Raw genomic sequence first — 16,745 nt, 5'->3', positions numbered from 1 at the left:
AAAGACAGATCGCCCCAGGCAAATACCTTCTGAGTCCTTCCAGCGGTTGCACTTGAACCTCAGGCTGACCACACTGACCAGGATGATCACAACCACTACCAGGATAACTATGAAGCTGATGACACCTGGGGATGAAGGAGAGAGCTGGCTGTGACTGATAGAACAACGTGCTTCTCCTCAGCTTCTAGGGGAGTGGAGAGACTTTGACCGTCATCAAAACGTGGCTACGAAATCATTCTTTTCTTTAAAATGAGCATGATACGTAATACAGAAGGAAATAGTCACTAGAGCGAGTGCTTTTATCTGCTTGAATTTTGGCCTCTGCTGAATACTTAGCTGGTAAGGCAGGGCCAGGAGGGCAGAAGACAGCTCATTACTCTGGGGATTGACTGGAGTCAGTATGTCCCTACTACAGTCAATCTTATCCTAAATGTGTATAAAGTCAAATAAATATGTAACATAACGGGGAGAGACAAGCTAAAGACCGTGATTGATGTTACCTGTCTTGTAAACCAGTGGCCTGACATCTGACATCAGGCCTCAATGAATCAAATTATTCTGTGCGCAGGAATCTTGTCCTGCTTCAGGACTTCTTGTGGCTTCCCGTAGAGGATATAAGCACATCATATGTAGGAAGTTAAAATGCTTCTCAAATACCATTTTTTCCTATTGTGTGATAGAAATGAGCAAAATTATTTTTGCTTATCTGCACGCAGTGGGGGTACCCAAGGCAGAATGGGTCTCAAATCTACCTCTTGCCTATCCTCGAATCTATTGCCAGGCTAAGATGTAGCATCTCTTGCTCCATCCTTCGTAGTACAAAGGACGTGGAGGAGTTGGCTGCTTCCTGCCAAGCAGGGCGCAGCTGCCCAGGGGAGCGCAGTAGGGCAGGAGTGTTTATTAGGTGCTTTATTGCCTGCTGGTGACAAGTCTTTTTCTCAAGGGTTTTCCCTTGCACTCTGGAAACTTCAGAACCAGATGTGCTGGAGAAGAAAACCGTGGAGCTATCTCCAGGGAAATATCTTTGAAGCTGGGTCTCTGAAACAGCATGGAGTGGCAGAACAGACCCTCCTCCTCTCCCAGGTTGCACGAGACCTTACCGAAGGCTGCCACCGTCAGTGGTGATTTGTCATCTGTCGGAGTGGGTGCAGGCAAGTAGTCAGTGGACTTTATTGTTGGGGTGACTGGCTTTGAGGTGCCTACAAGAGAGGAAAAAGGTAGCTTTATATAAAAGTCTTTCTTCCAAGGTTGGGAAGTGAATTCCCAGCGATGTTAGAGGACCTAACTTGCACTTGTGCTTTATTGAAGAGAGTGACATTAGATCCTGGCCAGCCCCATCGAAGTTAACAGCAAAGTAACCAAGACCTACGTGGGGATCGGATTGCCTTGGTGCGGCCCTTTTATCGACAGTCTGAGAACATCGGCAGGGCTTTCTCCTGGGGCCCTGGCGATGAAGCCGAGTGTGACAGGTGAAGGGCCGATCTGGCTGTGTGCATGAGAGGGAGCCTTGGCTCGTCTCCCTCCTTTTACAGCTTTTTGCCACAGCAGCACCTCCCTGCTGTGTCTCACAAAGGCCACAGGTTGCCCCAAAGTGCTGATTCTGTGGTGCTTTATGGTCTTTTCAAGGGCAAGGTGGGATGTCCAGCACCCCCGTGGTACTGATTGGCCATTCACCATGCCGCTGTGACGATGGCAGTGTGACGGCCTTGCTGTTGACTGAGAAAAGTTGCAAAGCATCTAGCAATAACCACCTTGAGTTGCTGGTGTTGTGGCTCTCTCGCTTCTGGGCTCTTGACCTGCACAGAAAAAAGCAGAATGTGAGTCTTGTCCTTGAGTGTCATCTAATAACTGAAAGAATTAGTGGGCGTGCTGGAGAGGAGAATGTATTCACAGTAATGCTGGTGATATCTGGGAAAACATGGAATTCATACTTGGGCTAAAACCTTTGCAGAAGACAAACTTTTTACTATTTTCCATGTCCAAATAGAAACTCGGGGAACCGAAATTTGATTATCCTTGTATAACCTGTTAGGGTTCTGCAATCTCAGGTGCAGTTTTTGGGCAAATACCTAAGAGTGAACTGGGAAGGTCACAGATTTGCTATTGCTCATAAAGGTTGAAACCTATAAAAAAAAAAAATCTGCTTAGGGGAAGGAATTCTACAGAGTATGAGTGTGGATTGTCTGTTCAGCTTGTCCTTGCAGTTGAAATTAATGGATATGCTGTCCTGGGTTATCTAGAAGTAATTAAGCTAGTTTGAGTTGGGCTAACTCGTACACCACATGTAGTTTAGCTGTGGCAGCGTAGAGGTTTGTTCAAGCAAGAACTCCAGTTCTCAATGGGATGAACTGGCTTATATGAGGCTCTGTGGTTTGTGACAGCTGCTTCCAATGCCCATGCAAGCCAATTTAAAGCTAGTCTGTGTGTTTCATTTGTACAGAGTCAAAAAACCTTTTACGGCCTCCTGGATATGTGTTGAACGCCAGATTATCTGCATTGACCTTAATGAAGAGCTACAGATCCTGTTAGAAAACTAAAAAAATACTTTAGAGCTTCAGAAGATCATCTGTAGGTCAAGTAGGATCTTCTTTTCTCCTTTCCTATGGCCACCTTTGCAAGAGCAGTATTGGCCAAAAGTTTGTGCTGCCAGGAGAAGTGTGAAACAGCTCCTGGCACTCTGCAGTGGACGTTGGGGCGTGCAGCTAAGACTGAGGTTCCTCTCTTGCAGAAAACAAATCTAACTGGTTTAGAAACTGCAGGCAGCAGAACAGTCCTGAGAAGCAAGAACTATTGTGGAACAATTTTTTCACCAGTTATCAAACCCTTTGTTTCATTCTGGAGTTGTTCTTCTAGCCACAGGCAGAAGCTGTGGTTTGCTGAGCCTGGCACGGATACCCTGTCCCTGGGAAATGTTGGGTCTTGCACAACAGGAGACTTCACTTTTGGAAGCATCAGCAACATTTCTGTAGTCAAAGCTGTATGGAGCTTTTCCGACAGAAAGCAGGGTTATAATTAATAGCAGTCTGCTCTAATGCAAAGGGCTCTTGGCTTAGCTGGGCACAGACGTGCTGGTTGGACAGCTGTGCTGGCAGAGCTGACCATGGGGTTTTAACCTTGCTTGCGGTAAAGAAGATCTGGTGGGTACTTGGAGCAGCAGAGCAGTTTTTGTCTTGACCGTGGCAGATTTTTGAGGCTGAACCTGTGATGGTTCTGTTGTCAGCTTTCAGTCTTCCTGCTCTCTTCAATTTCTTCTGAGAAAACTCGTACTGAATTCTCTAATTTTTGCTTACAGGCTGGGTTAAGCAAACTGTCCAAAGTTGTTTGTTTGTTTGTTTTAAAGAGTTCCCTTTTTCTAAACATAGATCAGTCTTTTAACTGTTCGAGTTCATCCCAAGCAGAGGACGTTAAGTGCATTTGGTCTTGTGTTTTATTATTGCTTGGAAGGATACCAGACATGGTTTTGCATGTTACTGGTGGCTCAGCTGCAAGATACAGAATCATCACCATCATCGTGGCTAAGCTTCGTGAACGAAGACATGGGGAGGGCTCTACCCACACCTGCTACAAGCGCTGATGGCTAAAAAGGCCGATGCGGGATAGGCAAGTCCGGCTGCAAAAAGGACAAAGTACCTTGCAGTGGTGAAGCTGCTGTGCTTCTGCTTCTGTTAGACGCTTCATCTGGATAAAGAGAACATGGGGAAGGAGAATTAACTCCTGAAGCTGCTACTAATTGTAGTATGGCGAGCTGTTGTGTTTTTATGGGGTAAAAAACTTTACTTGCATGAGACTTCCCCTCCAAACAAACCCCAAGATGTCCAGCTAGCGAGCTGTGCGGTCAGTTTAGAGGGTGTACGTGAGAGGTGAGCTTGGGAGATGTCTGCGGGAGAGGCTGAGGTGCCTGTAGCCACAAGACATTACCCAGTAAAGCATGATCTGGCTTTTCTACGGGCCTGCTGTGCAGCTGGTCAGGGCTGTGTCCAGCCCGGTGCTTTCAGGGAGCTGGAGTGAGCTGCTCTTTTAGCGCTCAAAGAGATTGGAAAGTTGCTGCAACTGAATAAGCAGCGTGGCATGGACTAGCCCAGGCTTTCTGATGCCCCCAGTTTTGCTTTAATAAGGAGGGATGTGTGAAAAGGTCCAGCCTGAGCCAACATTTGGGTTTTCCATACTGACCTTGTACAGTCGATGCTAGTGGGGTTGTGGTGATGGAGAAGACTGTGGCTGTAGTGGTTTCACCCCCAGAAGTGACATTCAGGATGGTTGACATGTTTGATTTTACTGAAGGCTCTGTGGAGAAAGCACAACATTACTTCAAAGAGCTCTGCTCAGAAGCAGCTTGGAGGAGGGCATGGCTATTGCAGAGAGACCTTGAACTCCTTGGAGCTGGGGATAATCTGCTAGGGGAAGCACAGGCATGAGTAGGCAAGGAAATAGCCTTTGTCTTGCTCAGAGTCAGGGAGATCTTGCATTTGGTCATTAGCTTCTGATTTTTTCAGGGTACGAAGCTGCTGAGCTGGCAGAGCTCAGGAGACACACAGAGAAAATCTCCTTTTTTTCTGTGTCTCTTTTCCCCACTTTGAAAGTATTTTTATCACTGGACACCTTAACTGGCTAGAGCTGCCTGGCACCCACCTGTTTGTATGCGTGGTACTTGAAATGCTACTTTTATGTCTCGTTTCACTGAGAGTCTCTAAGCACAAATAATCCAGTTCATGCAGCCTCATGCAGAGGCTCTGTCATACTCCTCAGCATGGTACGCAGAGCTACATAGGCAGAACAGGATCCAGAGCAAGATGTGAGGGGAAAAAAGCTTTCAATAAGCCTCTGCAAGGGAGGGTGGATGACCAGCTTGGAATTTATAGCAAGTTCTTTGTCTAGACTTCTCTTGGCTTTCCAATGAAAATGAGGGAAGAGTGAACATTGTTTTAAAGTTTGGCTATTTTTTTCCTTTTATCTAAATGATTCACCAAAATATTTGGATTGAGGAATAAGTTTCTTTTTTCTGCAAGGCATAGAAGCACAGTCTGTGATCTTTTTTGAGATCTTTTTCCTTTATATTTTTGGGGTCTTTTTGGAGGTGTAGCTATGCTTAGAAAGATTTTTTTTCTTTCTTTCCAAAGATAGCAGGAAGAGATCTGTCTCCAAAGATCCAAGTGGACTAACAGATATGATGTGGTGTTGGAGAGATGCCTTCTTGGGTATCTGGCTTTGTGTATTTTAAACATGTAACTTTCTGCTAATACCTCCCTACACCCACTTCCAGGGCTTTGAGGTGACCACGCAAAGCTTGTTTCGGCAGAGGGAGAGAAGAGGATAAGAGAATAAGGTAAGGGAACCCTTGAGAGAGTTATATTACTTTTAAATATTTTTCTGGCCTTGTGAGCAATTGCTCTTTCCAAGAAGGTAGATAACAAGCCTCACTCAACGGGAATAACTATGTTGGAGCTAAGGCTTCTTCCCCACCACCGTTCCCATCTAACCTGCCCTTGCACAGCCCCATTTATTGCTGGACAGCCCAGCTGGGGTGAAGGTCTGACCAGTTACAGGCCAGGATGCCCCTGAGCTGCACTCTTGGGTCTCCAGATGAGCATTACCTGAGGTGTGGTTGTTTACTTCAGGGCTCTGGGTTGTTCTTTGGGTTTGACCTGGAACACAAGCAGAGAGACATGGAGGTGATCATAGAATCACAGAACGGCCTAGGCTGGATGGGACCTTAGAGATCATCTAGTCCAACCTCCCTGTCATGGGCAGGGACGCCTCTCAACTAGATCAGGATACTCAAGGCTCCGTCCAACTTGGCCTTGAACACCTCCAGGGAGGGGGCAGCCACAGCATCTCTGGGCAATTTATTCCAAAGTCTTGCTGCCCTCGTACTGAAGAACTTCTTCCTAAGATCCAATCTAAATCTGTTCTCCTTCAACTTAAACCCATTTCCCCTTGTCCTATCGCTGGACACTCTTCCAAAAAGTCCCTCCTCAGCCTTCCTGTAGGTTCCCTTCAGGTATTGGAAGGCAGCTATTAGGTTCCCCCAAAGTCTTCTCTTTTCAAGACTGAACAATCCCACCTCGAGGAGGGGTGAAGGATGGGCCAGAAAGGGGCCATCGTAGCCAAGGAGAGCTGAAAGGGCAACGGGGGCAAGAGATGCCAAGGGTGGGTTTTGTCAGTGGTGTGGCTGTGGGGACCTGTGGGCAAAGGGCTCTTGGCTCTGAGGATCCACGTGCTCGCTGCTGGGGGAATCAGGGAGCAAAGGTGAGGCAGGATCCCTCTGCTTTCACCAGGCTTCAGGGAACACCACAATACTCTCTTCTACACTAAAAGGGGAGCCAGGCAAGGTTGTCCTCTGGGGCACAGTGGCCTCTCATGGCCTCTGGATATCTGGGGGTGAGTGGTGGTAGGTTGGGGACACAGAGGTGGGCAACGCAGGGTCCTGGGAGAAGGTGCTTCAGCAGATGGGAGTTTTGAATATGGTTCCCGTTTGTGGGCTCTCCATTTCCCTCCCCACATGGGCATGTGCATCCACCTCCACAGAGACATATAAAGCAGGTCACAACCCAGGAGGTACCTGACACAACGTGGACAGAGGTGTCTGTGGAGGTCGTAGTACCTGAAATAAAAGAGTAAGAGTATTAACGGTGCTATCTATGACTGTCACTAATATTCTTGCTGGTTGTGTGGTTTGGGTTTTCCTCATCTGCAGGGGTGACTTTGAAATACACGCTTTCCCCAAAAGCATTAGCAAAGAAGTAATAACAAACACTTGAGCGCAAAACTAGCAGATTTTGAATATATTAGTACTAGAGTTCATTCAGCCAGAATAAGCACCCTTTTCACCAGATAGGGCTGAACCTTTCAGGGACCTTCTCCCACAAAATCCGTGGCGTTCCATCCCCATGAGCTGTCTGCCTCCAGCTCAGTCTTAGCAGAGAGGGGCTGTTGGACCTGTATTCTGGAGCTGTCTAAGGAGTTAAGACACATATTCAAACACCTTATTCCCTTGGCACCTTAATGACTGGATGGATGAGGCTTCCAGGAGCCCACGGCACCATTTTCCTGCCTGTCTCCTACCTCTGATCCTTGTGTCCTGCGTATTTGTGTCCCGGGAAGCTGGCTGGGACCTCGTGGCCGTGTAAATCTGGGCACAGCGAGGGGGCTGCAGCTTGGGGACTGACTCAGAGCTGCCTTCTGATAGTGGTGTGTTGTCCTCCTGGTCCAGGCGGGGTTTTGCTCCCCCAGGGTTGTAGAGGTTGCACTGAGCTTCTAGGTTCTCAGCTGAAAGGTGGTTTCCTTTGGTTTTTGGGGTTTTTTTTGTTTGTTTTGGATTTATGACAAAACATCCCTGTGTCAGTCCCCTCTGTTGCCTACTCTCAGGATCCCTGCTGTTTTTCTGTAAGCCCCAGCTCCTGGAGTCCTATGATTAGATGAGATGCCATTTAAAACAGGAAAAAAAGAGAAATGTCCAGTTCCCATATTTGGACACAAGAACCAGAAAACATAAGTGCATTTTAAATGCTCAAATCAAACATAGCTGGTTTAACTTTGAAAAAGTGCCTTGGAGTCTGTCCTTTTGGAAATACACATCACAACCATTTAAATGGTTATTGCTGGTGATCTTGGTGCTGTCTGTAGTTAAGGTTAATGAAAGGAACTCTATTACAGCTACAGAAACCAGCTGGATCTGATCCATCTCACCAGTCCCACAAGAGCTACGGGTTTTGGACAAAGAAGGGACAGCAGCAAAGGCTGAAAGCTCCCAGCTCGCTGTCCCCTTGCGATGCCACGTCGCTCCCTCGCGGCAGTGGTCCGTGATGGGGCGCAGCACCTTTGCATCATCAACTTGGTGGTAGGTACCTATGCTGTAGAGGTCCAGAAGAGGTCAGATAGCAGCGTGTGTCTGGAACGGGATCTTTAGTGCTGGCGTGGGGAGGTTTTCAGGGCTTGGCTCAGAGCTTGCCCCTTGGGACCATCTGGGTGTAACGAGCTCATGATTGATCTCCTTTTTCTCATGGAGCTGCGTCGGAGCTGTAATTGTTTTTTTGTCTGAGGCTTTATGATAGTGATCCCAGCCAAACAGGAACCGAAACAGTGTCTAAGCCATGGTGAATAAATTATAGAACGTCGTCTCTTTCCAGATAGGATTTGGCCTTTCGGATCTTTTCCATGCTTACTGGGTGGCGGGCTGGCAAAACTGTCTTGTTTAGTCCATGAACGACGAGACGTGATCAGATCTTAATTACAGAGAGAGGAAGGGACTAATTGGTTTTCTAAATCCATTGGGAACAGGTCCAGAAAACAAGGACTTTTAACTGCAGCAAGGAAAAGGGAGTCTGGACAAAAGGAAACTGCCTGATTGTAAGGATAGGGAGCTGCTGGGAGTAATTGTGTAGGAGAATTATGGGATTTTCTTCTCTTCAGGTTTTGAAGACCAGGTTAAATGAGCGTCAGTCTGCTAACATAGGATTGTGGACAGATGTAACATCACTTAGTAGATTAACTAATGTAATGGAGAAAAAAAAGGTCTTCTGAGCACGTGGTTGCCCTTCTTAAAAAGGTAGAGATGCTGCTTTTGAGGAAGGGGGATGCACCCCTTGGCAGCACTATTGCCGGAGGTGCTATGGGGCACCACCTGCCCCCTGCAGGCCCATGGAGAATGTGTGGGGACTTGGGCAGTTCCCATCGATCCCAAGAGTTTGCCAAGTTTTCTCTCCATCACTGGGCTTCCTCTTCTTAAACACCTTTACCAAACAATGTCTGGACATTGATTTGCAAATGCCTTAAGTGCTCCGTATCCATTCAGCACAAAAAAATTTGTGCTGAGATGTGAGGATCAATATCCTCTAGCAGCTGCCAAAATCAGACAGCTCCTCTTTCTCCAAAATCCCTTGTAGCGGCCATTGTCTTGTTTTCCCATGGGGAGGAGTAGCTGCATGTAGCACATTTTCTTTTTTTAAATTATCACAGGTGCTTTTTTAGTGCACATGGCACCTGGAAGCATCAAGAATCACTGAAGAAAGAGCTATTGTCTACATTTAGTCTTTGTCAAAGAAAAAGGGGGATAAAGGTGCTGAGCTGACAAATGGTTCCAGCATTTTTGGTGCAGCTGAGGAGAAATCTGAGAGCTTGAACAGAGCCTCTAGGGATGGGAGGAAGCTGAGAGCGAGGGGGATGACGTTGCCCTATACTGCCAGCCTATGGGCCAGCTCCAGCATCCCTGGCACGAGGGCAAGGGGAGGAGGATCATACTCAGTGCTTTCTTCCACCACAGTTCAGCCCTTCGTGAGGGTCACACCAGAGCACTGGCTCATAAGGAGCTCTCTGTTTGCAAAACTAAACCTGGGGGTTATTGTAAATAAAATGAGTAAGCAGGACTTTTTCCAGTGCTCCATCCTTGGAGTTCACTTGGCCAAGTAGATGCTCGCCCTGGTCTGTCACATTTGACCTTTTCTGCGGAGAAGTGACCGGTCTTGCTGTGAGGAGGCCAAGGAATGGAGATGCCCTCTTGGCACTTTGCTCAGGGATGAATGTCCCCGGCTTCTCCAAACACAACCGCACGTATTTCAAAGTGGAGCAAGTCTGGCTCAGACTTCTGGCCACTGCTGCTTGTTACACCTTCCTTGCCAACTCAAATAATCAAAAGTCCTGCTATGTTTGGTGTTTTCTTCTGGTGAAGGCGTTTAACATCCCGGTTGACTCCATCAGGGGCGGACGGGCGTGCGCAAAGCAGGAAAGGGACCCAAGTCACATCGTGGGGCTGGGCAGCAGGGTGGGTATGAACAAAAAGGCGGCGCGTGTTGCGGCTCCCAGCAGGCGTCCCCAGGGGACCCTCGTGCAAATGGTGCTGGAAACTGTTTCTTCCCGGTGCTGCTGCCAGCATAGCCCTGCTCCCTGCCACAGAGGGCCCTGGCTGTATAAACAGCTAACAATAATAATCGGGACACAGCCAGCGCGGCTGTAATTGGAATAAGCATCAAAGCCATTTAAATGAGTCGCCGTTGAGTGTAAGCGCTGCCAAGATCTTGCGTGTTTGGGTGCAAGTGATTTACGGCCAGATTGTGCAGTTCTAGGTGGAGACGGGGAGCTCGCTGAGGGATTTATGATGAGAAATGCAGCTTTCTGCTCATGCTGTAATGGGAAACTCCTGATTACCCACCAGAGCCGTAGGGCTACAGAGGAGCACGTGGGTGCTGTGGGTGCACTTCAGCTGTGACTCAGCAATAGCTGCTTTTTTGGTTTATTTTTCCAGAGGATGAGCAGGGGAATTTTGGATTTCTGGTATCTGCAGTAGTTCTTCTGTGAGGTTAGATGTGAGTGTTAGACTGAGAAGGGAGGTGTCTTTCCTTGAAGCCTTCTTTCACGGCAGCCGAGATGTTCCCAGAGCCAGCAGCTCACCCTGCTCGCTCCTCAGCACAGAAAGAGAAGGATGTATACCAAATGAAAGGTGAAATTGAAGCATTTCTGCTTTGGTATGATTTTTGGCAATCGTTTAAAGAGCTGATTTCTGCAGCTGCTGGGTAAAGAGAGTCACTGACAGTTAAAAGCCCCCAAGCTTCACAGAAAAGCCTCCATGTAGTATGAAGGGACTGGGACTGCTCTTGTCCACTCAGATCCGATGATGGAGAGGGACCATGTATCCTTGATGACGTGCAGCCCTGGACTCTTCTCCTTCCCTGGCAGTTCTGGAGGAAGATGTGGTGATGTCCTCCGTGCCCTCAGCTAGCTCATTGCTTGGCAGGGAGCTGCAGACCCCACGTGGCATTTTGTAGCCTTGCTATAACGACCTCGGCGTCACCCTCTGCTTGCGGAAGAAAATACTTTCAGACAAGAGACCTGGCTACCTAAAATTAGACTTTTCAATTCACGTATTGGCACTTCCGTCAAACCACGTATGGCAAAAATATAGGACTGCTTAACACAAGTGCAGCTTAACACAAGCGCAGCTGTTTCCTGGGAGAAACACAGCAGCTGCTGAAGCGGCAGAGAGCATCAACACCCGATTTTTAGGACTTTCATGTGGAAAAAAATCCTGTATTAGGAAACCTGGAAAGCAGAGCGCTCTGCAAAAGCCAATGTCTCATTTTATTAAGTGCTTAAAAAGGTACCTCTGGCTTGAGGGTATCAGAGCGGAGCAGGTAGGGTGGATATTGTGGAGGATAGAGAGGAAAAGTGTCGTTAGGACAGGCTGAATAACTGACAGCCTAAATCAGGTCCCAGATCCACAGAGGTATTTAAGCCTCTAATTCCCAAATGACGTGGGGGGGGTTGGCAGTTCACTGTTGAGTGGCTCTGAATTGTAATGACTTGGCCAAAGTGTTACGGAAAGTTTAGAGAGCCAGGAATTTAACCCGGATCTCATCAGCAATTAAAATTAATGTTAGACTTCCTCTGCCTCTCTTCAAGAGCTGCACCCGAGTCTGGGCATCCTCTCTGAGCAGCACACTCTGTGCCCCTCTCTGGTGAGCTGTTCTGGAAGCAGATCGTAGCGGAAGGCAATTAAAACCCACTTGAATGTAGAAAACAAGCTGGGAGACAAACAATGTGGGGAAACAGCGTGCACGGAGCGGGCTCTGCTGCATCACTGTGCGTGCTAAGGTCTGTTTTTTCCTCGAGAAGCGGTGGCTCCTTGAAGAGCAAGGTGGCGTGGCTTTTGTCCTGGCTGCACCACCACTGCTCTGTGGGGTCTGGGAAGTAAACACCTGCTCCCTTCACCCTCCCTGCTGATTACTGGTTCCAGTTTCCTCCACGACTTGGTTGTTTTAGAGCTCTGTGTCTGCTCCTGGTCTCCGTGGGTCCTGCCCTTCTGGCTGAGCTGCCTGTGGGGTTTGACCCTGGGTCTAGGGGTTTAGAGGAGGAAATCACTCCGTGTTTATGCACCACCATGCCGGAACGTGATCTGCTGGGATCAGTTCAGCTCCCACCTTGTCATTCAGGCATGTAAGGGGCTGGTGGCCCAGGGGTTTCTCATCGTTCCTGTTCTTTCCACTTTTCATAAGTCTCACGGCCTGAATCCCAGGCTGAAAGATGTCCCTGCCTGGATGCAGCCGATGCTGGGGAGGCTCTGTGCAGCTGCAGCCTGAAGTGCTGCGTCTTGCTGAAGCGGCAGCTGAAGAGCAGGTAAGGGACCTTGACCTGACAAGCTTTATTGGAGTCCAGATTTCAGGTGAGTGACCCTGGTGATACCACCTGTGTTTTGTTCCCAGATTTCAAAGCACTTTGTGGAAGAGGTCATTTTGTTTTCTCTGTTCTGTGTCTGGGGAAAGCAAGGCACAGGAGCACTACGTGGCTGTGATAAGTGACAGACACAAAGCCCAGTCCCTGTCTGGTGCATTGCCAGCTGTGACATCCTTCTCCCTCATTTCTAATCACATTAATTTCAGTGTGATTCCAAGATTTTTACCAACTCTGGAGTCCCTTCTGGCTAATGTGTGAGAGGAGCTTATTGAATCGTGTGTCTGGAGCTGCCTGCACAGAGCAGTGCTGCCCTCGGGAGCATGCAGAGTCTGCAGCTCCCACCCTGATGACGGTGGGGAAGGTAGGGGAGACCCACCTTGCATCCCTTCTCTTGCCCAGAACCAGTGCTGGCTGTCCCCAGTGTCAGAAGGCTTTGCCTGGCTTGCTCTGGAGTGTGAATGGACGTGCTCCACACCTTCTTGGAGCCACCCTGCTGTCACAAACACCTCCACGTGAGTGTTCTCTGCCTCCCCTTTGTGTAGGGTGGCAAGCCCAAGACACTGGCTTTGCTTCTCTGCTGACGTCCCTGTCCCATCCCTCTGCCCTAGACCAGCAAAACCTTGATCTTGAGGAACTGGGTCACAAGCCAGGGGTAAGATTTTTCTGCCTAATCTGTGAAATCCAACTGCTAGTAAGGCAGTGCCATTTAACCACATCCCTGGTGTTTCATCAGGTTTGCAGCAAGTTGCACCAGCTACAGGCATTGGGGGCAAAGTTTCAAGGAAACTTTCCTATCTGCAAACACCACTGCAGCTGGAGATGCTAGATGTGACTTTGCTCCTTCCTGCTGTGCTGGGATGATTCAGCTGAAAGGTAAAACCAGTCCCCCCAGCCCATAAGTCTCCAAAAAAGACCAAATGGGAGGTTCCTCCTAGGTGTGGTGGTTGGGTCATGCTGAGGCACAAATCTCTTTTTTCCAACCTTAGGCTTAAGCCCACACCCTGGCTTTCCTGGCAGCAGGTTACCAGCACTGCCCCCTCCAAGGACACCTGTTGTTGACTCACCTATTGTAAATGGGACATAATTCCTGGAAACCGTTTCTGGCGACTTCAGTCAGATTTGCAGAGTCATCTGCAGGGTTTCATGTTACTAGAAGGGAGCAGTTTGTTTTGTGAGCAAACATCTCTCCTTAACCACCTTCTCCTTTCTCTTCCTTCTTCCCCAGGTCAGATTTGCACCAACCTCTCCTTTTTGGCCACGGAATCAGTGTTAGGAGGCACTGGATGCCCTGGTTTAAGGATGGAGGTGCTGTGTCTGGAAGGTCTCCAGGTAGCTCGATGCCTGTCCTCTAGCTGCACCCCATGATTTTGATTATATCAAAAATATATATTGACATATTTATATGTTTTCAGTATGCTGTGCTTCTTGTGGCGTTATCCATCCACTGGCTGTGGCACAATTAAGGAGAGCAGTGGACAGAGCAACAATGGGAAAATCCTGCTGGGTTCTCATCAGCTTCGAGGAGGAATTTTTCAGTGGAAATCTTTTGTCTGGAAAACGCCTGCCCTTTGTAATGGGAATGGTTCATAGGAAGAGGTTTGTTTGGACAAATTTTCTGTTAAAGTGTTTCTGGGGAAGAAAAAACAGGTTGGAAGTGTTCCAAACCTTCCGTCTTCAGCAATTTCTAAATAACAGTATTTGAACCTCCCTTTAGAAATAACTGAGAGAGCTTAGAAGTTTAAATTAATAATACACTCAGTAATAAGTTAATGAACTTGCACAAAGTAAGAAAATAGAATTTTTTTAAAAAAGGTCTTTGTGGAAATGGCCAAAGCAAATTCTGTCTCTCCTGCAAGATTACCTCCCTGCCCTCAGGGGTACGGTGACATCTGAGCTCTTCTCTCTAATTCCGTTTCTTCTGCCCCTAATTCCCTTCTCCAGCTGCCTGGGTGTCAGGCGACCAGCAGCATCGCTGACCCCGTCTCTGGCCCTTTCCTAAATCTGCTGCTTTGCCTTGGCGTGGAAGCTTCTCCCTCAAGTGCTACACCACCTTAGTGACTGCTACAAAATTAAAAGCCATTTCAGAACTGTCAGATCAAAGCAAGAAAAAGAAGTGAGAGAGCATACTTGGCTGTGGGGAAGGACAGTTGTTTTGATGGAAGGCAGGGAGGTGCAACCGCAGCATGGCTGACGCACAGCGGACATCAGCAACGCTGCCATCGTCGTCTGTAGGTGCTGGCCTTGCTGCCAGACACACATCTAGTGAGAACAGTCCCTGCCCCATGATTTTAAGCAGGCTGCAGAGACAAAGTGACACACTTGGGACAGAACGACAATCCTTCCACCTGATGCTTCACCAGGTGAATCTCTGGGCACAGCGCAGCCCGTGGTCCCACACTGGGTGGGGGCTGGATCTTGGCACAGTGCAGCTGAGCCAGAGAAGGCACCTGGCAGCCTCTGTGGCATTCTGTCCTGTGCCAACCATACCGAGTAGTTTTAAGAGAAAAAACCAGCATTCTGGGCAGGCACTAAGGAGTGTCACAGTATGGCCAAGGGGCCTGAAAGCCCTTGTCTGATGTCAGGCATGGTTTGCCCCTCTGCTAAAGCCAGCAGTATCGCCCCTAACAAAGAGAGAAATTTTCCATCCATGTGTTCTTCTCAGAATTACCCGGCTACTTATGAATTAGTTTCTATATTCTCTGCCTTTAAAAAACCCTGTTGTTACCAGCACAGTGAGTGCAACCCATAGGCAGATTCTATAGTTTAATGATAAAAACTTTGAATTAGAGAAATGTATTTTTAGGTGGTTGTCTGTTACAGTCAGCAAAGATTCTGCCGTCTATATTCTTTTGAATGTGTTTCAGCTCCTAGCTACTACAGCTGTCACCAATGCGAGAGGTGCCTGACAGTGCAGGAAAAAACAACCTGTCACCCTTCAGAGCAGGAAACCGGTTCCTTCATCCCACACCGCGACTCACGTGGGAAAGAGAAGTTAAAGCAGAACTCTCACAAGGGAGCAGAATTATTACACGGATGAGGCATGTTCTGCATCAATCTTCCGTATGGGCTTTGTATTTATATCAGTGAGAGGAAAAATTAAAATCAGGCAAGGAAAAAATACTTTAGAGGAAAATAAAGTCTTGTGCATTTAAATAAACAGCATCACAACCATTGGCAGAAATGCTCCTTTTGTTAACAAGGAAACAAATCCTTTCATTCCAGCGCCGCCAAATAAACATGTAGACCTGCTATGGCGGTGTTTTTCCCAGAAAGCTGACTCCTACCACCCTTGAATTTAAAGACTGAGCTTTCCGATGGCAGCACTAAATGTTCAAACCTCTGGCTGGTTGTCCCCTGTGAAGCCCGGCTCCCCAAATCCCCCCACCCAGCACCTCTTTGCCCTTCCCGGTGTCCGAGCGGAGCATCTCACCGCGGAAGAGCACGCAGCCAAACAGCCAGAGGAGCGGATGGACGGACGGAACCAGCATCTTCTCGGTGGCTTGTAGCTCTGCAGCCCCGCTAAGGCTCTGTCCATCCCGGGAGGGACAAGAGGGTGAGGAATGATTTGCCTGCCTGGGCTGGCTCTCGCAGAGCTTCCTGTTAAAGAATAGAAGGAAACGGGCTGAATCCACAGGGGAACTGTGTTTTGTAGCCCATTATGGTCGGGGAGGATGTGAGACATCGCTTACCGACGGCAAAGGAAACCTCGCCATCAGTTTGTTGGGCGATTTAGCTCTCGTAGTCAGGGAGAGCAGCATCACGGTGGGTCTGCCCTGGTTTGGGCTTCAGTAGCTTCTTTATGGTGCTTGGGGTTTTTTGGAGGTGCTTTGTTTGTGGTCAGGGTGTGCACTCCAGGTCCAGTCTGCTCTGTATCAGCTGTGAGGGCTGCGGGCCACGTTGGTCCTTCCTGGGCAAGCTGCTGCCAGAGGAGCCAGTCCTCCCCTCCCACCTGAGAAGGGATTTCCTAACATCTCCAGGAAGGATTTGGAAATACTTGCCCCTCATGGGGACAGGGTATGAGCAAGTGGTGCTGCCCTGTGCCCTGGGCTTCCCTGCACAGCTCCAGCGAGCCTGGGCACCAGGATGTGCTGGTTTTGGGATGCTGGCTTTCAGGCACATCAGCAGCAGCATCTTTCCCCACAGGACACAGAGCACACAACAAGCTTTCACTTACCCGCACCCCAGTTCCTTGTCAAGGGGGAGGTTGGAAAATTGGACCAGTTCTGCCCCCCACATCCAGCCCAAGGGGATCGGGGCATTTGGTCCCAACCTTGTGGTGCCCTTGTCTGGGCACGTCCCGACTGTCTGTCTGCCTGTTCCCTGCTGACATAGTTTGAGCTTCAGACGTAACAGGTGGCCCCATGTGGGATGTGAATGGCTGTTTGGTGGGAGGAGAAGGGTCTTAGTGTCCCCATGTGGGAAAGGGTTCCACTCCGCCCATCTCAGAGGGTCCGTGTGGATGTTCAGGATGTTCATTGCTTGAGGGGCTGGTCCAGCCCCCTCCCACAGTCCCCTGCGAAGCTGCAGAGCCTTGTCTGAGGACAGCAGAGCTGCTCCTGCCCTGCATGGAATGCATCAAGAGG

General features: G+C 48.7%; 1 protein-coding gene across 1 annotated transcript in view; it reads right to left on the bottom strand.

Annotated features, from left to right (window-relative positions):
• The window catches only part of ECSCR (endothelial cell surface expressed chemotaxis and apoptosis regulator), a gene marked incomplete at its 3' end in the record, with an annotated part of 17,068 nt that extends 1,418 nt beyond the window's left edge, over positions 1–15,650 (bottom strand). Inside the window, exons 1-5 of the mRNA XM_009866815.1 lie at positions 15,593–15,650; positions 6,560–6,601; positions 5,592–5,642; positions 1,101–1,199; positions 27–125 (exon numbers count right to left, since the gene is read on the bottom strand). Coding sequence (XP_009865117.1) covers positions 27–125; positions 1,101–1,199; positions 5,592–5,642; positions 6,560–6,601; positions 15,593–15,650 — 349 coding nt within the window. The remainder of the gene's footprint in view (positions 1–26; positions 126–1,100; positions 1,200–5,591; positions 5,643–6,559; positions 6,602–15,592) is intronic.
• Positions 15,651–16,745: the final 1,095 nt, after the last annotated feature.

Source organism: Apaloderma vittatum, unplaced genomic scaffold (genome assembly GCF_000703405.1).
Source record: "Apaloderma vittatum isolate BGI_N311 unplaced genomic scaffold, ASM70340v1 scaffold30583, whole genome shotgun sequence".
NCBI classification, from domain to species: domain Eukaryota; kingdom Metazoa; phylum Chordata; class Aves; order Trogoniformes; family Trogonidae; genus Apaloderma; species Apaloderma vittatum.
Note: the sequence above shows the minus strand (reverse complement) of the source record. Positions and strands in the feature narration are given on the sequence as shown.